Source organism: Suncus etruscus, chromosome 6 (genome assembly GCF_024139225.1).
Source record: "Suncus etruscus isolate mSunEtr1 chromosome 6, mSunEtr1.pri.cur, whole genome shotgun sequence".
In the NCBI taxonomy this organism is placed as follows: Eukaryota; Metazoa; Chordata; class Mammalia; order Eulipotyphla; family Soricidae; genus Suncus; species Suncus etruscus.
This window is the reverse complement of record NC_064853.1, coordinates 117,025,237-117,046,491: the sequence shown is the minus strand read 5'-3', so window position 1 is coordinate 117,046,491 and position 21,255 is coordinate 117,025,237. Positions and strand designations below refer to the sequence as shown.

The following is a 21,255-nucleotide window of genomic DNA, read 5'->3' as shown; positions in this document are numbered from 1 at the left end:
TTTTTTTTATTTTTGTGTTCTTTTTTATTTCCTGAAGTAGTATGTTTTAGTTTTCTTTGTATAGGTGTTTCTTTTACTCTTTTATTAAGACAATTCTTAGTTACTTGATTTTCTGAGGCACAATTGTGAATGGAATATTTTAAAAAATATATCTCTAATCCACTGCTAGTGGAATGCCGCTTGGTCCAACCCCAATGGAAAAAAGTGTGAAGTGTTCTCAGTAAACTCAGAATAAAACTGCCATCGAACCCAGAAACTCTGCTTTGGGGTATTTATCTCTAGAACAGAAAAGCACTCACCAAAATGCATACCACTGTTCATCACAGCTCTCATTACAATGACTAACACAGTTGGAATCAACCTAGATGTCCAAAAACAGATGCACAATCATGAAGATGTTGTGCATATATATTGAAATGGAATATTACATAGCTGTAAGGAATGATGCCATCATGCAATTCATTACAACATGAATGAATCTGGAAGATATGTTAAATAAAGTCAGCCAGAAGAAGGATAAATAAAAGATATCACTTATATGTGGTATTTATATAACTGCATGAAGAAATGAAATGGCTTATATGGTGCTGTGGAGAACACCTTAGGCCCCAGAATACAGTGAGGAAAAGGAAAGAAATTGAAGAGGGAAGGAGAATGACACATATAAAATGATGGTAGACAGGGCTAAGTGTACTCAGATGCACTGATGGTGTTAAGAAAGAAGAGAACTAAATATCTGAGACAGTTAACAACAATGAAATCATGAGACCCAAACTTTAACAACCAAAATTAAAAACAGGCCCAGACTGGGGTGGAGGGATGGTGGCTTGGGATGGACTCTGGGAATAGTGGTTAAGGGATGTTGACACTAATAATGGGATTGTTCCTGAAACATTGTATGTCTAAAACCCAACTGTGAATAACTTTTCAAATCACAATAGTTTAAATAAAAAATTAAAAATAAATTTCTTTTCTTTCTTTTTTTTGTGTATAGGAAAGCCACTGGATTTTGTGTGTTAATTTTAAAGCCAGCCACCTCTCTATAGAACCTATAGCTTTTCCACTCTGAAGTTCTTTTCAGGAAGATTATATAGGTGGTGGTTCCTGATTGAGTCCTCTGAATTATAATCTTCACCCACTACCTATTGCAGATTTTGAGCTGATCTACCCTGCTTCTTTTTGTAGTTTTTCCCACTTTACTCTTGATGGCTTCTCACTGCTAGGGTATTTCAAGTGGGAAACTATCTTCTGGCCTCATTAGTAGTCACTGTTTCACAATCACTGCACTGACTTCTATTTCTGAAGTGGCATGATTTACTTCCTCTATTAAATCAATTCCAGAGACTTGATATTTGAATACTATTTGAATAGGATAAATTTCTATCACTTTTTCTTCAAATTCGAAAGTTGTATGTAGGAATATGACAGATATTTGCATTCTGACTTTGGTACCAGTAATTTTTCTAATATTGGTTTGTTTTCTCTAATTTTTAATGCACTCTTTAGGTTTCTATAGATAACAGATTATCTACAAATAAAGGTTATTTGACTTCCTTTCTAATTTGGGTCCTTTTGATTATTTCTAGTCTGATTTCCATAATCGAACTTTATTCTATTATGTACATAATATTTATTGATTTACATAAGTTGAATCACCCTTGTATTCATGGGGTAAGTCCAACTAGAGAATTGTTTATGATTTTTTTGATGTTGTTGGATTTGATTTACTAAAAAGTTTGATCACTTTTGTATAAATGCTCATCATGGAAATTGGTCTGAAATTATCTTGTAGTACTGTTTATTTTCTTTTTTGGATATTTTTGCAATGTTAGCTTCAGCTGTTAGGAAGGACTCTTGTTTCATTAATATTTTGGAAGAGCTTGAGAAGTACCTTGCCTGAAGGTTTGATAGAAGTCACCAATGAATCCATCTGGACCAGGACATTTGTTCCTGTGGAGAATCTTAATTATTGTCTCGATTTCTTAGATTGTAGTGGCCTGTTCAGGTTTTCTATTTTTTTCTTCATTCAGTTTTAGAAGATCACACAGTTCAATGATTCTGTCCATTTCTCTAGTTCTTTGGCTTAACAGTATAAAACTCTTCATAGTAAATTATCATAATATCTTGAATTTCTAAGAGTTCTGTTATAATATTTCCCCTTTGTCTCTGATCCAATTTGTTTAGGCATTTTTCTTCTTTTTTCTAATGAGCCTAGCAAAAGGTTTTTTTTTTTTTTTTTTTTTGGGCCACACCCAGCGGTGCTCAGGGGTTACTCCTGGCTGTCTGCTCAGAAATAGCTCCTGGCAGGCACGGGGGACCATATGGGACACCGGGATTTGAACCAACCACCTTTGGTCCTGGATCGGCTGCTTGCAAGGCAAACGCTACTGTGCTATATCTCCGGGCCCGCAAAAGGTTTTTTTTTAATAGATCTTATTTATTCTTTCAAAGAACTAGTTCCTGGTTTTATTGACTGTTTCTTATTTCTTTATTGATTTTTGTATCTAGTTTTTATTTTAATGCTCTACTACTTTTCTTTTTAATAATTTATTGTTCTGTCTCCATACTTTTGAGGTGTGTGTTTAGGTTGTTGATTTGAGTGTTTTCTCTTTTCCTAATGTGGTTGTATTAGTAGAAGTAGACTTTTAATATCCCTGCTCTCATCATTGAACAGATTAATCAGTTAGAAAATGAATAACTAATTGCAATCTTCAAGAAGTAGATATTATGATATTAGTAGAATAATACAAGGCTATTCACCTCCTCAAAACAAAATAAAGATTCTTCTTTAGTGATCATGGAACATTAGTTAGGATATAACACATGTTGGGACAAAAATATTATTCATAAAGTTCATAAAGTTATACAAATTAAAACTTTATTTTCTGTTTTTAGACCAGAATGTTATATAGGTAAAAATTAACCATAAATAAAGTCCAGAAGAACACAAACATTTGAGACTAAAATCATAACACTGAACAAACATTAGGTTAAAGAGGAAATCAAGGACTAGCCAGAAAGATAATACACAGATTAAGGTGTTTGCTTACTGTGTAACTGCAGTGACAATACTCATTTGAATCATAATGCCTTACATGGATCTTTTAGCAGTGCCAAGTGAAGACACTGAAAAAGAAGCAGGTGTGACTCTTGAAGATTAAGTGCATCCACCACCCCAAAAGAGTAAATCAAAGAAAGGGAAAAATATCATGGAAAAGAATAAGAATTACAAAACAAACTATCAGTAGAGCTGAGGATATGTAGTTAGGGCATTTGCCTTTTATATGGCTAGTCTGGCTTCAATCCTTGGCATCTCACATAGTTCCAAGATTCCATTAAGAATGATCCCTCCAGGAGTAAACCCTGAGCACAGCCAGGTGTGGACCAAATACAAATAAAACAAGCTACTTTTTGCTGTAGTAATATTCTAATGACCACTCATGGCAGCATGAACAGAAAACAAGAAAAAAACTCAAACTAACCTCACACCTGAAAAATAGAAAAAAAGTACAATTGAAACATAAAGGCAATGGAAGAAATTAATAAAAATTACTGCAAAACTATTTGATCTAGATGGCAGAGAGATAGTATAGTGTAAAAATGACAATCCCAGTTTGATCCTCAACACCACATAATTCCTAAGTATTACCAGGTGCTTTTCTGAAATCACCTAAACATCACATTGTGTCACTTTAGATGCCTCCAAGCACTCTCCAGGTGTTCCAAATAATCATCAAAATTGCAAAGTCTGAGCAACATGACATACATGGGTCCTTTCATTGAAATGTTTTCCAGCCCAGATGGCGGAGAATTACCTTGGACTTCCTAACTACCACTTTGGAGGCCCCCTTAAGAAAAAATAGAAATCATTCAGAAATAATAATAACACAACTCCTCAGTGAATTCCAAGAGTTAGTTTTTCACAAGAATAAACAAGATTGACCAAAAATGGGGAAAGCACATAGAAACCCAACAAGCTCAATGAATAAAAATAATATGAGGAAATAAACACCATCAGTAAATCTTCAATATCTTTAGTGACATTATAATAAGGTTATTCAAGTTCAAAGAAACAGTAGCAAAAGTAATCAGCAAGGCACAGGAAAGTGTTAGTATCTAAATGAAAAAACAACTATAATTAGAAATTATAAAATTGAACAGATGGTAGGTGATATAAAAAGTCAATAGAAGACTGATGAGGGGGGCCGGGCGGTGGCGCTAGAGGTAAGGTGCCTGCCTTGCCTGCGCTAGCCTCGGACGGACCACGGTTCGATCCCCCGGCATCCCATATGGTCCCCCAAGCCAGGAGCGACTTCTGAGCGCATAGCCAGGAGTAACCCCTGAGCATCACCGGGTGTGGCCCAAAAACCAAAAAAAAAAAAAAAAAGACTGATGAGCAGAATAACAGGAGCTAAGAAAAAAGATTAAGGAACTCCATGATGAGAAGGTGAGATGTAGTCTGAAAAGAAATGTACTACATACCAGAGAACTATGGGAAAGGTTCCAAGTGGAACAATGTAAGCATCACCATTGTCCCTGAATAACAGAAAGACAAATGTGATGAAGAAACAATAAAGATGGGGCCGGGCAGTGGCGCAAGAGGTAAGGTTGCCTGCCTTGCCTGCGCTAGCCTCGGACGGACCGCAGTTCGATCCCCCGGTGTCCCATATGGTCCCCCAAGCCAGGAGCAACTTCTGAGCGCATAGCCAGGAGTAACCCCTGAGCGTCAACGGGTGTGGCCCAAAAACCAAAAAAAAAAAAAAAAAAAAGAAACAATAAAGATGGGGCCGGAGAGGTGGCGCTAGAGGTAAAGTGTCTGCCTTGCAAGCGCTAGCCAAGGAAGGACCGCGGTTCGGTCCCCCGGCGTCCCATATGGTCCCCCCAAGCCAGGGGCAATTTCTGAGTGCTTAGCCAGGAGAAACCCCTGAGCATTAAACGGGTATTGTGACAAGAAGGAAGGAAGGAAGGAAGGAAGGAAGGAAGGAAGGAAGGAAGGAAGGAAGGAAGGAAGGAAGGAAGGAAGGAAGGAAGGAAGGAAGGAAGGAAGGAAGGAAGGAAGGAAGGAAGGAGGAAGGAAGGAAGGAAGGAAGGAAGGAAGGAAGGAAGGAAGGAAGGAAGGAAGGAAGGAAGGAAGGAAGGAAGGAAGGAATGAATTGATAAGAAATCCCCCACAGTTGAGGATTACAGACACCAAGATTCATTAGGCCCAAAGGGTCCCAGAAAAAAGTAAACTCAAACATATTAGAAAACTAGACACATTAAAATCAAAATGACAAAATCCTAAGATAGAAACAATCTACTGAATTAAGTAAGATCAAGAAAGGAAATTCTGGGGCTGAAGAGATAGCATAGTTGTAGGGAATTTGCCTTATGTGGCTGACCCAGGACGGTCCTGGGTTGAATCCCCAGCGTCCCATATGGTCCCCCAAGCCAGAATCAATTTCTGAGAGCATAGCCAGGAGTAACCCCTGAGAGTCACTGGGTGTGGTCCAAAAACAAACAAACAAAAAGGAACTTGCAGACAAAGAGAGTTTTTAAGATGTACAGACCAATTAAATACAATTCTGGGAAGACTATGGAGGGACATATTACAAAAACTCAATAAATACTTCACCAAGAATCATTATCCAGCTAGATCATCATTTATATTTGAAGGAATAATTTTGGAGCTTTATGGACAAGCAATAGCAAAGGGATCATAGCCTTGAAACCAGTTTTGAAATAAAAATTAAAGGAGCTTCACTAAAATTTAGAAAAAACTTCCCAGCCAGTGGCATTATATATGGCACTCAGTAATGGTGCATAAGTTTGCTTTCTAATCCTAGCCTGCTAATAAAATTTTAAACATGTTTAATAATAAACTAATGTTTTATTTATACTGATTAAAATAACAATCAATCATAAAATTAAATTTTATTTATTCTATGATAATTCCATTTGCCATCCCTTTAAGTTTTGTGGGATCAATGAAATAAATTGATTTTCCATCTGTCAAGAGAGCAGGCTAGGTGGCAGGCAAGAACCTCAAGATATTGGTAGACAGGAAGCACTGGTGGTGTATTGGTGTTGGAACATAGTATGCCTGAAAAAACTCTATTATAAACTTTATAAATTATTGTCTTAATAAATTTAATAATAACACAATTATAACTTTTGGAGGGTTTTTGGGTCACACCCGGCAGCTCTCTGTGGTTACTCCTGGCTCTATGCTCAGGAATTGCTCCTGGCAGGTTCTGGGGACCATATGGGATGCCAGGATTCGAACCATTATCCTTGTGTTTGCAAGGCAAACACCTTACCTCCATGTTATCTCTCCAGCCACCAATTATGATTTTTATAACTTCTTTAAGCACCATGGTTACAAAATTGTTCATGATTGAGTTTCATTCATACAATGAATACCACCCTTCATCAGTTTCCCCTATCCAACCCAACCTGCCTCTAGGGCAAGCATTTTACTTCTCTCTCTTCTTTTATTCCCCTTTTTGACACTGTGCTTTGCATTACTGTTAATAAAGGGGTATGCACCACGTTGTCCCCTTGTAGCATCTGTTTTTGTCCAGAGTGATCAGTTCCAACTATCATTGTCACATCATTGTCATTCTCTACCCTAACTGCAATGCTTAACTATTTGTGGCAAGGTTCCTATTATGTACTAGTCCTCCTGGTCCTTCTCTCTATTGTCACAGGATATTATTATTTTTAATAATTTTTATATTAGTAATGCACAGAAACCTTCTGACCTATTAAGCACATACTCATGATAAAAACTCTATAAAGTGGGAATAGAGCTATGCAGAATAGAGAGAGAAGGGGCTGGTGAGATACTACAGCAGGTAGGACATTTGCTTTGCATGTAGATGATGATCTAGGTTCAATCCTCTATACACCAAATGCCCCCCTCCAAATAGTCCCCAACACGCCACCAGGAATAATTCCTAAAAAACCCTGGTGTGTCCCTTAAAAAAAAAAAAGAATAGAATTGCACTTCCTTCACTATTACCAGAATTGTATAGGAAGTCTTTGATCTAACAATCCTTAAAGAAAAAGAAATCAAAGCTATTCAAATTGTAAAAATATGTCAAATTATCATTGTTGTTTTTTTCAGAGTAATTTATACTATGCCCTGAAGACTTTACAAAAAATTGTTTTGAAACAAATAAATATGGTAAAGTAGCAGAGCATAAAATCAGCACATAAAATTACAGCATTCTATGCACAAACAACACACTAGAAGAGAAATAAAAACAATTATATTTACAATTGTGTTTAAAATAAACTATAAACTAAACAAAGAAACAATCAATTTAGTAAAGGAATAAATATATCTCTCAAAAAGAATCATCACTATTAAAATAAGTAATAGGAGACAAAGGGAAATGGGAAAAATTCATTTTCATTGAAATACATATGGAAATCACTGGAAAATTATTATCCTATCCAATCATAATAAAGATTTTATGCTATTTTTTTTTTTTTTGGTTTTTGGGCCACACCCGTTTGATGCTCAGGGGTTACTCCTGGCTATGTGCTCAGAAATCGCCCCTGGCTTGGGGGGACCATATGGGACGCCGGGGGATCGAACCGAGGTCCTTCCTTGGCTAGCGCTTGCAAGGCAGACACCTTACCTCCAGCGCCACCTACCCGACCCCAGATTTTATGCTATTCTTTACCAAAATTCTAATGGCATTCCTCAATCACATAGAAGTTACTGATATTAGTACAGACTATAAAATTCCCTAAATAGCCAAAGAAACTATGAGAATAAGAAAATGGAAACTTTGAATTCATGACTTTATTCTAAACCTTGTATATATTTTATTTAATAAAATAATAATTAGGTTTATTTAATAAAGGTCTATCTAGTAAACCTTTATTATATTTAATAAAAATTACCAATTGATTAATTGCTAAGATATATAATTACATTAATTACAAAATTCTAGAAAAAGTACTTGTGCATCTTTTACTATCTTACCTCACTTTAATTTTTTTCTTTTTTTGGTTTTTCGGGCCACACCTGTTTGATGCTCAGGGGTTACTCCTGGCTAAGCGCTCAGAAATTGCCCCTGGCTTGGGGGGACCATATGAACGCAGGGGGATCGAACCTTGGTACTTCCTTGGCTAGCGCTTGCAAGGCAGACACCTTACCTCTAGCGCCACCTCGCTGGCCCCCTAACTTTAATTTTTAAGACAGTAGTTCTTGTGAGCACAGGTTGCGTAGTACATAATTACATATAGTAATTATGAGACGAAAAGAAAATACATTTTTAGTGCTTAGATAGGTAACTGAATAAAATACCAATAAAGGAAAAAAATCTTTCCTGTCCACAGTTCTCCAGGTATCAGAGTCTTGATTACTTCTTCCTGCTGGGGACCCCCAGGGAGTCTTGTCTTATAATGCAAATCACTCTACAGCATAGAGAATAGTACTTATATAACTTAATTTACATTACAAAAATCTACAAGTGATGCCGATCAGCACAGTCATCAAGATGGTCAATGTGTTGCATTTTTGGTGTTAACATACTCATGTTAAAGGTATTCAAATTGTAAAAATATGTTAAATTATCATTGTTGTGTTGTTTTTTTTTTTCAAATTAAACTATACTATGCCTCTAAGTCTGTTCTTTAGTGGACTATGATCATTTTTTACTTTGCTAGTAGAAAACAATTATTTTGTAGACCTCTGTCTCAGAGTTATTGGAACCACTTTTGAAGTTCATTAGTATCATTTAATGACTGGGCTAACAATGTTGAGTTTAAGGAACAACTAACAGTTCATACTTGAATTTTAGGTTTTGTTGGTCATGCTGGCTTGCTGTGCCATTCATCTGCTTTTTGTGGGCAGGTAATTTCTAGGTCAACATATTTTCTATTAGAATTTTGCTATCTCTTCACAAGCATATCAAACATGCTCACATGTTCCTTATTCCAATTATTCAATTTTTAAATAATTAAATGAATTAATAAATACTTTATTTAACTCAACTTCAGCATGTTTCTTATTTCAATTTTAAAGTTACTCAATGAATTATTAAAAATATTCAAATCAACTTCACTGACCCTAGATTCAAAGTTGTTTTATATATTTTAATATATTGCAATTTTTTGGTTTGATCATCAGTCCTTACATTCCTCCCAAGAAATTGGGTATTTAAAGAAATTACTGTACTTGAATAGTATTGCATCACTAGATACTAGTATCATTTGGCTCAGTAGTGACGTGTCACTAGAAGTGGTCTCAAAATACCCTACACAGAAACTCCTCACCTCAAATTGATATTTTCAATTTATTTAATGTAAATACATAGAATGTTAATTATATTCTTACACTTGTCTAGAAACAAAAGAAATCAGGAATAATTGTTTTTGTTCTATTATACAGAATTTTAATTTGATCTGCTCTCACCTAGAATATACAAAACCACTATCTATATGACAGACATCTAGTTGCAAAGTGTCTGGTCTTGTGATATGAAACATTTTCCTCTCATTGTGTGAGTCTCAACCCTCTGTTATTAATTACCTCAGCCTCTATCCCATTCACTTGTCAAGAATTAAAAGCCATAGTCTTATTCTTAATTTATAGCAATATAACCTATTTAATTAAATTTATTCTTACTAATCTCTCTGACATTAATTTATCTGCTCAAACAGTTCAAGAAGGATCAAGAAATGTAAAGGGAAAATTCCCTTCATTCCTACATCTGTATAATCACAAGACAAAATAAATTGTAGAAAAACACCTAGAAATGAGTACTGATGAGAAAGGAGTGTGACTTCATTTGAGGTTTCCTATACAATGGTGCTGGTTTTACATCCTAGCTCTTCCACTAGGAACCTGAGAAAAGAGCTTCAGAGCTGAAGCTTTGGAGAGTTGAAATCTTCACAGAGAATATTTCTATCCACTTCAAAACAAATACCTTTTAATGAGTAGCTAATGATGGCAAATTATCTTGCATCAACTCCATTTAGATCCATATTTGCAATTTTATCAATTTTATCTTCAGTTACATAGCAAGTATTGGTGATATGAGTGGGACTATGATGGTTTTCAAATTCTTTAAAGTTACAAATCCTAGCATCTTCAGGGTAGGTGTCTGGGTTTTTGTATTTTATAAGGACCGTCATATCATATCTTCCTCAGTGTGTAACAGACACATTGATATGGCCTGTTGGGCCCCTTCACAAAAGAGAGGAGCATAGGGCAAAATGATTTTTCATATGTGGAATATGAAGAAACATAATTTTGGGAATAATAAATAGTCAAAGATAATAGAACCTGAGAACTTGTTTTCAGAATTGGTCTTACCAAGGGCAGGAGATGGTTGGGAGGGGACCCTAATACAATGGTGGAAGCAAGAAAACACTGGTAAAGGTTGGTGTTGGAACATTGTTATAATGAAATCCTATATTTAATGGTAAATCACACTGCTTCAAAAATTTTAAGTAATTTTTGTAAAGAGAGGACAAAACCTATTGAAAGTAGGTGCTGGGAATTAATTAGATACCTGTTTCAAGGGAGATTGAGACTACTTTTATATAGCAAATATGCAGATCACATCATAGGTTCCTTGCTCATCTAAACCCACTTCCTAATATCCTAAATTGAGCCGTCCCAATAAATCCCACCAAAGACTTCTTTCTACTGCCTACCTACACACTTCCTCCAATTTCTACCTTTTAGTCTGTCTTTTCTCCTTCCATTATATCTTTTGCCTCCTCCAGTCCTATTTATTTTCTCATCACACTCCTCCCAGATTCAGTATTCTTTAGCATGGCTCCAACTGTACAATTCTGAGCACTCAATTTCCAACAAAGAAACACTTCAACTGTGTTAATGTTTCACTGAACATTTCCAGTCCAGTTGCCTTCTTGCTAACCAGGCCATAAGTCCAGTTGCATACTAATATGCCAATTTGTATAACAAAATCTGCAAATACTTTTCTTTATATACCTTCTACTTCACATAACATCCATTAAAGTATTATTGGTACACCCAACTGTGACCCTTAAACCTTGGTCTTACACTGTATTTCTCTCTCACATATCATGCTATGGTTTACAATAATATTAGTGATGATGTCACCTGTATATCATTCTAACATCATAACTATCACCAGAGAACTCACCTCTCTCTCTCTCTAAGTTTTTAAGCATCCCTAACCCCACAAACTTAGTATTCTGTATCAAATATCCTGCTTTTTCCTATTCGTAGTGAATGAGAGAAGGGTCTGCTTCTTGCCCCTTCTATGTTATTACTAATAATTTTGGCACACCTTTTGTCAGTTGTCTGATGAGTTTTCTTCTCAAAGATCTTATTATAAGAGGTGCTATAATAATTCCTCTTTTTATCCTATGACATGACACTCCAATTCTTCATCCTATGTCTTGAACTGAGGGGATATTTTTCTTGGTAATGTAATATAATTTTAATATATACATCTCTAGATAGATGTGCATAGACACAGGAAAGCAACTATTTATGAGGTAAATACAATTTGTCACTTAAGGCCACTGTATGGCTGGGTAAAAGTACTTGCCTTGCACCAAACACTAGTTCAATCCCTGGCATCCCATATGGTCCCCCAAGTCCACTAGGGGTGTTGATCAATAATCAGTACCTATGTCTACTTACCTTAGTGTACAATTAAAAATGAATTATTGTATCTTACATCAATTTGAATCTGAGATTTACCAGTATGTTTTATTAACAATTTATTCTGTATATTGGCAAAAATAATAGAGGGTCTTCCTTCTGAAGACTGTTATTCACTCTTCTGTCATAATATCTGTCCCACTGATCTTAAACATGATGGTTTGCAAAAAATACTAACTTCTAAAGCTAGAACCTTCAAATATTATAAAGGAAGAAAAATATCAGATCTTACCATTCAAGATGGTTTTCCACAAATGCAGACATGGGACTAATCTGCACTGTATACGTATCATTTGCAGAATATTCAAAGAGTCCATAGTAAGGATTGAAGAGCTCTTGAGACAAAAGGAAGAAGAACTCTCGTGAAGGACCACTGTAGTCCAGGCTGTAAAGGAAGAAGAAGCCCAGGTATCTCATTATGTGGCAATGTGGAAGACCTGTCTCTAATCTACTCTAATCCACTACTGTGCTCTTTCAGAGTTAAACAGTGGCAAGCAAAGAGTATTATCAATTCTTTAGAGTAGATCTCAATGAGAATATCAATTTTTAAAAGAATATTATATTAAAAATTGTTCGGGGAAGATATCCTTAGATATTCATGAATAAACTTTCAAAAGAGCTAATCTTTGTTCAATAATATAAAATCTGGGCCACAGAAATAGCTCAAGAGCTAAGAACAAGTTTTGCCTGCTGAAGCCCTGGATTTAATTCATTATTGTCCCAGAGCACAAAGTGGGGGGCGACTCCAAAGCAAAAAATCAGGATAGTAGTCTTCAAGAACTTCCAGGTATTCCTAGGTGTTCCCCCTTTCTCCAAAATAAACAATTGTAGAGTCAGATAGCCCAAATTAAAAATAAAATGCAGCAAGACAATACCAGAAACCAGGGGTTCTTCAAGCACTGCCAGGTGGAACTCTGCTGAAGATTGCTGTCTGGCAGCACCTAGGGGGCCCTTCACTTCATGTGTGTTATAAAACACACAGATAGTTAATTAAAAATAAGGACTCTGTTGTGTGGATACCTAAAATTTTCTTTAACAGGAAATGTGTCCACACTTGTATGCATGAATATGAACTTGAAATTCATTCAGATATTTCTTTCTCAGTTGAATTAGTTTTTTCTTAAATTACATGAAATATTTTTTATGTAGCTATATAGGTGCACTGTAGGATAATGTGTACTTTTAGTAGCCAAGTAGAAGTAAAAAATAAAAATTTAATACTTCTGGACTGTATTCTTGGTTTATATACTTCAACATATATAATTTAAATTTATATAATGAAGCTTACAATTTAACGATATATAATTGCATAATTAATTTCATTACATAATGAAGTTTATACTTCAACAATATAATTTAACTCTTAGGCTTTTGTACTTGAAACCGAGTTTGACACTATTCAGACTTCCCCAGAGAACATAATCAGAATCCTGTTGCACAAAGGCTTAGAGATAGCCTGCTCCTTTTTTTTTTTTTTTTAATTTTTTATTGTGGTAAAAGTGAATTAGAAATCTTTCACAGTTATATTTAAGGCACATAGTGACAATGAATGAGGGGCATTCCCACTACCAGTGTTGCCCTCCCTTTTTGAGAAAAATCACCCAAGATAGGGGCCACTGTATTTTCTAAATTGTATTTGTAGTGTCTGCATAAAACTGCTAAAGCCTTACCCCTCCTCTCCAACAAAAGTGACATAGAGCTTGTTTCGCTGGAGTTCCTTCCGAGAATAAGCCATCACCTGATTGAAAGTTCCTTCCAGCAAGTGGTCTCGACGGATGATGAGCCTGGGAAGAAGCAATGTGGGCCATGAGCAGTGGTTTTCAAACTCTGATGTTGAAGGGAGAGGGAGTGGGTAGAAATAAAAGTAGAACTCTGGCTTATTATCTCATACACCAGCCTCTCCATCAAAAGGAATAAAAAGGCACACAATCTGTTAGTTTTAAATATTGAGAATATAATGCTAAACACCTTTGATCAAATCCAATTATTTTAAAGAATTTTTTTGTGCATTCCTGAGTTTGGGTTTGAATTTCAAGATGAAAATAATAAGCCCAGAAGAGAAAAACAGATTTGAAATTTCTATTCAACACTAAGTTACACAGAACACATTAATTTGATGAAGTTTTATTTGTCCTAAGAATAAAGGAAATAAGTTATATTTTATATTGTTTAAGATTTCTTTTTTTCTGAAAAGGCTTTTCATTGATTTTCTAAATACCTTTGAAAAAGATGCTTTGTCTTGCTCCTTTCTTTCTCTTCTCTTTCCCTCCAATCTCCCTTACTAATTCTATTCTTTATAAAATTGAGGTAACAACTTGGTTTTTACATTACAACTTCACAAGTTCTTCCTCCCTCCTACTGATGAACAGAAATGTTCAGAGAATACTATCATGGAATTAAATCCATGGCAGTCACATCACAGTAGCAATTTTTAAAAATGCAGCTAAATGGAGGTGGTGGAATTATAAGAATCTACCATCTGAATCCTGTGCCAAGCATAGGAGCACTCACTTAATTTTCCCTGGACCCTGACCAAATCCTTTGGCTTCCAGTTTTCTGTAGAAATTTCGGAGCTTGGCCTCAAAGTCTCTCCGGTAAGGTGAAGGGGCTCTTGCACTGGCTCTCTGCAAACCTGCAGTGAAAAGCACACAGGCTGATGTTCATTATATTTTTATTAAAGAACAGAAATGTAAAAGGTTGAAGCAAACAGGCATATTTTTACTTACATTTTCATATTTTCTTCCTCAAATTTTTGCTACTTTTCATCATTCCCTCAGTGACATTTATAACAAACATAATAAAACAAAAGATGAATCCTGAGAATAAAACTATCTTCCATTCCAATTATTTCAAGCTGTATTTCTCTTAAAATACCTTGGATAAACTTTTTATTGATTTAATTTTAGATAAATAATGTCTTACATAATAAAATCTAGAATAAACTTTTCCTGTAAGATACTATTAGAAGTGACTATAAAAATAATTAGGTGCGTAATTTATATGTATAATTTTTCTGACTATATTTATATTTGGTGTTTAACATTCAGGCTGAATACTGGGTCCTGAGAATTTAAAACTTTATATTAGATTACCTTATATAACAAAGAATAAAGTTCACAATAATAATAATTCCAAGACTGAAGAAATAGGTGTTTGCTTTTCATGTGACCAATGTGAGTCCAACACCCGGCATCCTATTTGTCCCCAGAGCACCGCCAGGAGTGATTCCTGAGTGCATAGCCAGGTGTAAGCTTTGAGCACCATAGGGCATGACCCCAAAACAGACAAAAAAAAATCCCAATAATTCCTTCAGTCTACATAAAAGTATTTTGTATAACTTTTAGTGCTTTGTAAATGTTTTATTATGTTTGAATTTAAAAGAAATAGAAAAAATAAGTTCTGCATTTCTGCAAATGACCAGAACGATTGTTTGCTTCTTCAATAACTAAACAATAATTGCTAAATTACTAGTATTAAACTTACAAGCTAGAGAAGTCTGGAACTAGAAAGTTTACAAAAACCCAAATATAATTATCATCTCTTTCAGATGCTTACTGTTTGGCCAGGAAAGGAATTCAATTTTTTGAGACAATGGAATACTTTTGAGATAATGCAATACTTTCAGGAAAGCTTAACTAAAACATTTAGATATCTAAAAAAATAAGTATATATGAATTTGCTTGAAGGAGTCAAAACTATTTCCACTTGACTGGTAAATTTGGAGAAGAAATGCAATTAGAGTAGCATGTAGCATGTGGAAGAGTGGAAATTTGTTTTCCATTTTTTGTGGAGTGTAAAATATTAGGAGCAGAGTAATGCAAAGCGAAGTCTGAGAGTAGAGCAAAAAAATATGACAAAAAGACAAGGTGCACTGTTTAGCAACTCTCTTTTATGTAAAATTTAATAGGAATCCATTGTATGGGAACTGACATAATGTGATCTGAAGTATGAAATCATTAGTTGTTCTGTAGCAGAAAAAAGAAAAATATAAGTACCACAATGAATTTAAATAACCCAATTTAAAAGTTAGTATTAGACATGGTGGAGATGAGAAGTTGTCACATTAGAGGTATTTTTTTTAGAAATTATAAGCTAAATATTAATTGTTAGGAAGAGAGAGTTTTATATTTAGTAAATGAATAGACTGTGATAACAAATGTATAAATGTACTGAAATGGATGTCAGTGAAGACAGCCTGTGGAGTGAAAGCAGAATATAAGTATGTTCCCTTTGAATGTTTGATTAGAAGGAGACAAATTTGATATGGAATAAAATAGATCTGGAACTGAGTCTTGAGGATGTTAGAATAGAAGGTAGCAAAAGAAATAGAGGACATGCATAAGAAAAACCGACTAGATTACTTAAGGGAAATGTGGTCAATAAATATTATATGTATTGAAAAGTTAGAAGGAGGACTGAGAAATGTTCCTTAGACTGATGTCCAAAAATAATAATAAATTTAGTGAAGATATCTACAGGGCAGAGGCCTAAATGGAGGAGAACAGAGATAGCTTTCATAGGCTTGGTGGACTGAAAACAAGCATTTGAGAGAGTTTTTGTCTAATAAGTTCACTTTCTTCAGTGAAGGAAGAAAGTATATTGTGGCTTGAATATATAATACAATAATGTGTAATATATTAATATTACACAGTAATATTTTATAGTAATACATTAATAATGATACATGGTAATATATTAATAATTTAAAATATAAAGGTTATTTTATAGTAATATATTAATAATGATACATGGTAATATATTAATAATTTAAAATATAAAGGTTAGAGGCATGGGGACAAGTGAAACTGTTTTAAAAAGGGAAGTTATCAAAATATAGCAGAATATTTCTTTTGGTATTAAGGATGATGTGAGGTGATAAATTATTAATTTATAACTAGTAATCTTCCCTTCCAGGTAAATTTACCTGACTACAGAGGTAGATAAAGCAAATCGTGAGGTTTATTTTGGGGTGGAGTTCTACAAATAAAACTGAGTTTAAGGTATAACAAGAAAGTTACTGAAATAATAAAATCTATGTTGGATTGAGGAAAAATAACAGAGAGAAAGTAAGAGGGGCTCATTAGTTGGGGTACCTGGAGAGGACAAAGGATGGTGTGGGATAGAGTGATTGAATGAACATGTCTAAATGGTTATGTGTTTTATTGGTGATTTTAGGAAAATAATAATGACAGGAAGGTGACTGTGAAATGAGTTAGGTTGAGTCTGTGAAGAAGGTCACTATTGAGTAGGAAAAGGCCAGGGAATTGAATATATCCTATTGTGGATATTGAATTCATCCAAGATGATGGAAATATTTAGGAAGGAGAGTGATACTATGAGAAGTGTCACGATGCTTGAAAATGAGTGGGGCAAGGGAGATAACTCAAATGTGACTAGAGAAATTGGGCAAAGGCCTGAGCGCATGCTTTATGCTTGAGAAGCCCAGACTTTATAATCAGCACTATGATCCCTGAAACACTTTCAGGAGTGCCCTTAACCACACAGAGTTATAAGTAGCCAAAAATAATAAAAATCAAAAAGCAGGCACACAACGAGCAGTTGCCTATATTACAACAAAAAAGGCTAGAAGTGCTCACAGGGATGTGAAGAAAATGATTTCTCATTTATTTTTGGTGAGAATATAAACTATTTGGAAAATAGTATGAAAACTTAAAAAAAAATAAAATGATATAGAATTATCATATAATCCAGCATCTGCACATCTATGTTCAGCAATAGCCAAGTAGACAAAAATTGTGGAATATATGCATATATATGTATATATATGAGCATATATAGTGCAATGCTACTTAGTTTTTTTTTTGTTGTTGTTTTTTTTTTTGGTTTTTGGGCCACACCCCGCGGTGCTCAGGAGTTACTCCTGGCTGTCTGCTCAGAAATAGCTCCTGGCAGGCAGGAGGGACCATATGGGACACCGGGATTCGAACCAACCACCTTTGGTCCTGGATCGGCTGCTTGCAAGGCAAACGCTGCTGTGCTATCCATCCGGGCCCGCTACTTAGTTTTAAGAAAACATTTTTCTTACAACAGATTTACAACTAAAGGGTGTTATGTAGAGGTATGCTAAATGTATTTATCTAAACCATAGAACCAACAACACTAATGAGACACAAACGAAGGCTGGATACATGGGATGAACTTGGGGGCATTTGCAGAAGGAAGTAGAGACTACTAGTGTTGGAATATTGTATATCTCAAACACTATATCATGGGCAATTCTGTAAATTATAATACCCTAATAAAAATAAATATAACAAAGGAGAAACACAAAAATCAGATGGTCTCACTAACATTTGGCAAAGGAAAAAAAAGAAAAAGGAACAGAAAGTTTCAAATGAAAACAAACAGTTCAATTGACATAATGACCTGGCACAGGCCTCAGAAGAATGGGCATTCTCCATTCACCACTGATCTAGCGAAGACATCTACGAAACATCCAGGGTTGTCTATAACATCAGCTGGAGGCAATCCTCTACCAGGGAAGACCCTACTGCTGCTCTGACATTGACCTACTCAAAAGAGACTTCCCTTAACACTGAGAAGACTTAACAATAACAATGACCATCTGGGACGCCGGGGAATCGAACCACGGTCCTTCCTTGGCTAGTGCTTGCAAGGCAGACACTTTACCTCTAGCGCCACCTCGCTGGCCCCCAAAAAATGGCTAGATTTTTTAAATGAATTCCTTTTACTTTTAAATCTATAAAAAAGAAATTTGAATTTACCACTAAAATAAACATGATAACCAAGTAAAGCAAATACAACTCCCCTATTTGGATTCCATTTGGAGGAATAAACTTGACCAAAGCTCACTATCTTGATAAACCAGCAATTAACAATATTTTCATCTTATTTTACTGAACAGTTCATTCTTCCTATAATATATAAAGGAGGAAGAAAACATACATCATGTAAGAAAATCATTCTCAACTTTAAAGGATCAATAATAGTGACTACTAGTATGCAAATAATCTATGATTTAATAAACTCACATCATAATTAGTTCTTATAGCATCTAATAGCAATATTTACAATAAATTAGTATTTAATAACCCCTTATAAATTACTGAACATTACAAAAAGTAATATTTAATGATGTTAGTACCATTACAAGTTAGTGTCTTTACAAGTGAGAAGGCAACTAATATGTACAAAGATGGGTTTCTAGTTACAGGAGTTTACTGATATTTTTCCTTGTTAGGGTCAGATAGTCCAATATTGAAGGCTTTAGAGGTCACATAGCCCATGTTATTTGTTGTTACCTTTGATTTTTGTTTTGTTCTGTTTGCATATTTTTTTAGATGAACAACCATGTTACAAAGTTGTTCATGATGGGGTTTCATTCATAAAATGTTCACCTTTGCTTTTATCATGTGAAAGTTGATTTAGGAAAATCACAAACAGATGTGTTGAGATCCAAATTTATTGAGGTTGAAGACTGAATTTTATGTGTCATGAACTATCATTTTTAGAAAAATTATTTCAATAATTAATTACATAAAATTTACTCTTACTTGGGATACATAAAATAGGCTACAAATAGTCAACAAATAATCATTTTGGACATTGTGTTTTGAATTAAAAATTGAGATTTGGGAAGGGATTGTTGATGAGAGAAGTAGAATGTCTGTCTCGAATATAGTCAAGGGTGGGAGAGGAGAGAGGGGGAGCTTTGATAATGGGAATGTTGGACCGGTGAAGGGGGCTGGTGTTCTGTTTATGACTGAAACCCAACTACAATCATGCCTGTAATTATGGTACTTAAATAAAACTTTTATTTAAAAAAAAAAGAAAAGAAGGGGTTCTATAGATGGAGAGAGCAATGAAGTTGATAGGAAGTTATTTAGGAACATGGTAGATGGGTGGTTTGGAGCACATGGATAGTGTTGAAGGTAGCTAAGATCATACATTAAAACTATCTCTGTACTATGGCTCTGTTCACAATAAATTTAATTTTAACATTTAAATAACATTAAATGTAATCTTTGATATTAAATTTAAATTAATTCAAGTTAATATATTTAATTTATAAAATTTAATCAGATATTGGAAGATTGACTTTTTTTCTAATATTTTTTTGGTTTTCTAACTTTTTCTTGAGCTCAATGAAAGAAACTTTCACTTTTATTTGTAAATTATAAATTTTCTCAGAGAACCTATTACTTTCTGTAATGACCAGAATTAGAGGTCACAGACATTCTTATTTAATAGAAAGTTTAGGAAAACAGTGGGATGCACTAAATCGATATATGGATGTGTATACATGGACTGTGATTTTAGAATAAATTGATGTCACCATTTCAATTTGGGATTAAAAAAAGAAAATTGAGATGTGGGAAGGATTGAAAACAATTTTATCTTTTCCTCCTTTCATCTGTGTTAAAACAGATGAAAGATATAGTGCCAGATACTCAAATTACCTGGGGAGTTTTGAGGTGAGGAACATGGAGAACAGCGGGGAGAAAAGCTGTACCCAGGGTGGAAGGCAGCTTGTAGAGGGACATAGGACATAATCTCTTCTTCAAAGAGACTGCAAAAAAAGGAAGGAAGGAAGGTAGGAAGGAGGGATGGAAGGTAGATGGAAGGAAGGATAGAGAGTAAGAAAGGATGAAGAGAAGAAGGAAGTAAAGGAGGGAGGGAGGAAGAAAGAGAGGGAGGAAGGAGGGAAGGTAGGAAGGGATGGAAGAAGGTGGGAAGGTAGGAAGAAAGGAAGGGGAATGAGGGAAGGAAGGGAAGGAGGGAGAAAGGAAGAAAGGTAGGAAGGGAGGGAGGGGAAGGAGGCAAGGAAGGAGGGGTAAGAAGGGAATGAAGGGAATGAAGGAGGGGGAAGGAAGAAAGAGAGGGATGAGGGAAGAAGTAAGAAGGAAAGGAGAGATGGAGGAGGGAAGGAGGAAAAGAAGGGAGGTATGGAGGAGGAAAGAAAGGATGGAAGGAGGGAGGGAGGGAAGAGGGAAAGAGGGAAGGATGGAAGGAAGAAGGGAAGAAAGGGAGGGAAGAGGGGAGAGGGAAGGAAGAAAGAAGAACGGAAGGAAAGAGGAAAGAAAGGAGAGGAGGGAAGGAATAAAAGGTTAATTCTATGTCCTTGAGAGAGTTAGTTACAATTCCCCAGACAACAAAAGCACTTAAATTTTGTTAATGTATAGAAAGATTCATCTCAGCATGCAAATTCTTAGTGTCACTTTAATATTACAATAAAATCTTTATCAATAACCATTCATCACTCTGGATATCTCAGTTGTAAATATAAAGTGATTAAGTACCAGGCCACTAGAATTTCTATATTGGAGTTTCTCCAAAGGAGAAGTCAGCTCTTCCAAATGCATTTCTAGAAGTTTTAGGCACAGAAACTTACCTTAGCAAAATAACCAGATCTGCATCATAGGACAACTTTTCAAGGCCATGAGTACCTTCAGTTCGAATATAATGAATCTTCTCCCTACAGAAATTGGGAAGGAGGAAATTTTATATCAATACAGAAATTAAGGAATTTAGAGCAAGGATGTGACCTGATGCCTTGCATTATTAGGCCACAAAATGAGAGAACCTTGTAGAAATGGATATATTTTTGGAGC

At 35.1% G+C, this 21,255-nt stretch overlaps 1 protein-coding gene across 1 annotated transcript in view; it reads right to left on the bottom strand.

The window, feature by feature from the left end:
- The window catches only part of HECW1 (HECT, C2 and WW domain containing E3 ubiquitin protein ligase 1), a 328,209-nt gene that overhangs the window by 50,401 nt on the left and 256,553 nt on the right, over nucleotides 1–21,255 (bottom strand). The window contains exons 19-23 of the mRNA XM_049775686.1: nucleotides 21,036–21,119; nucleotides 20,104–20,213; nucleotides 14,174–14,294; nucleotides 13,333–13,446; nucleotides 11,895–12,047 (exon numbers count right to left, since the gene is read on the bottom strand). Of these exons, the coding sequence (XP_049631643.1) occupies nucleotides 11,895–12,047; nucleotides 13,333–13,446; nucleotides 14,174–14,294; nucleotides 20,104–20,213; nucleotides 21,036–21,119 (582 nt within the window). The remainder of the gene's footprint in view (nucleotides 1–11,894; nucleotides 12,048–13,332; nucleotides 13,447–14,173; nucleotides 14,295–20,103; nucleotides 20,214–21,035; nucleotides 21,120–21,255) is intronic.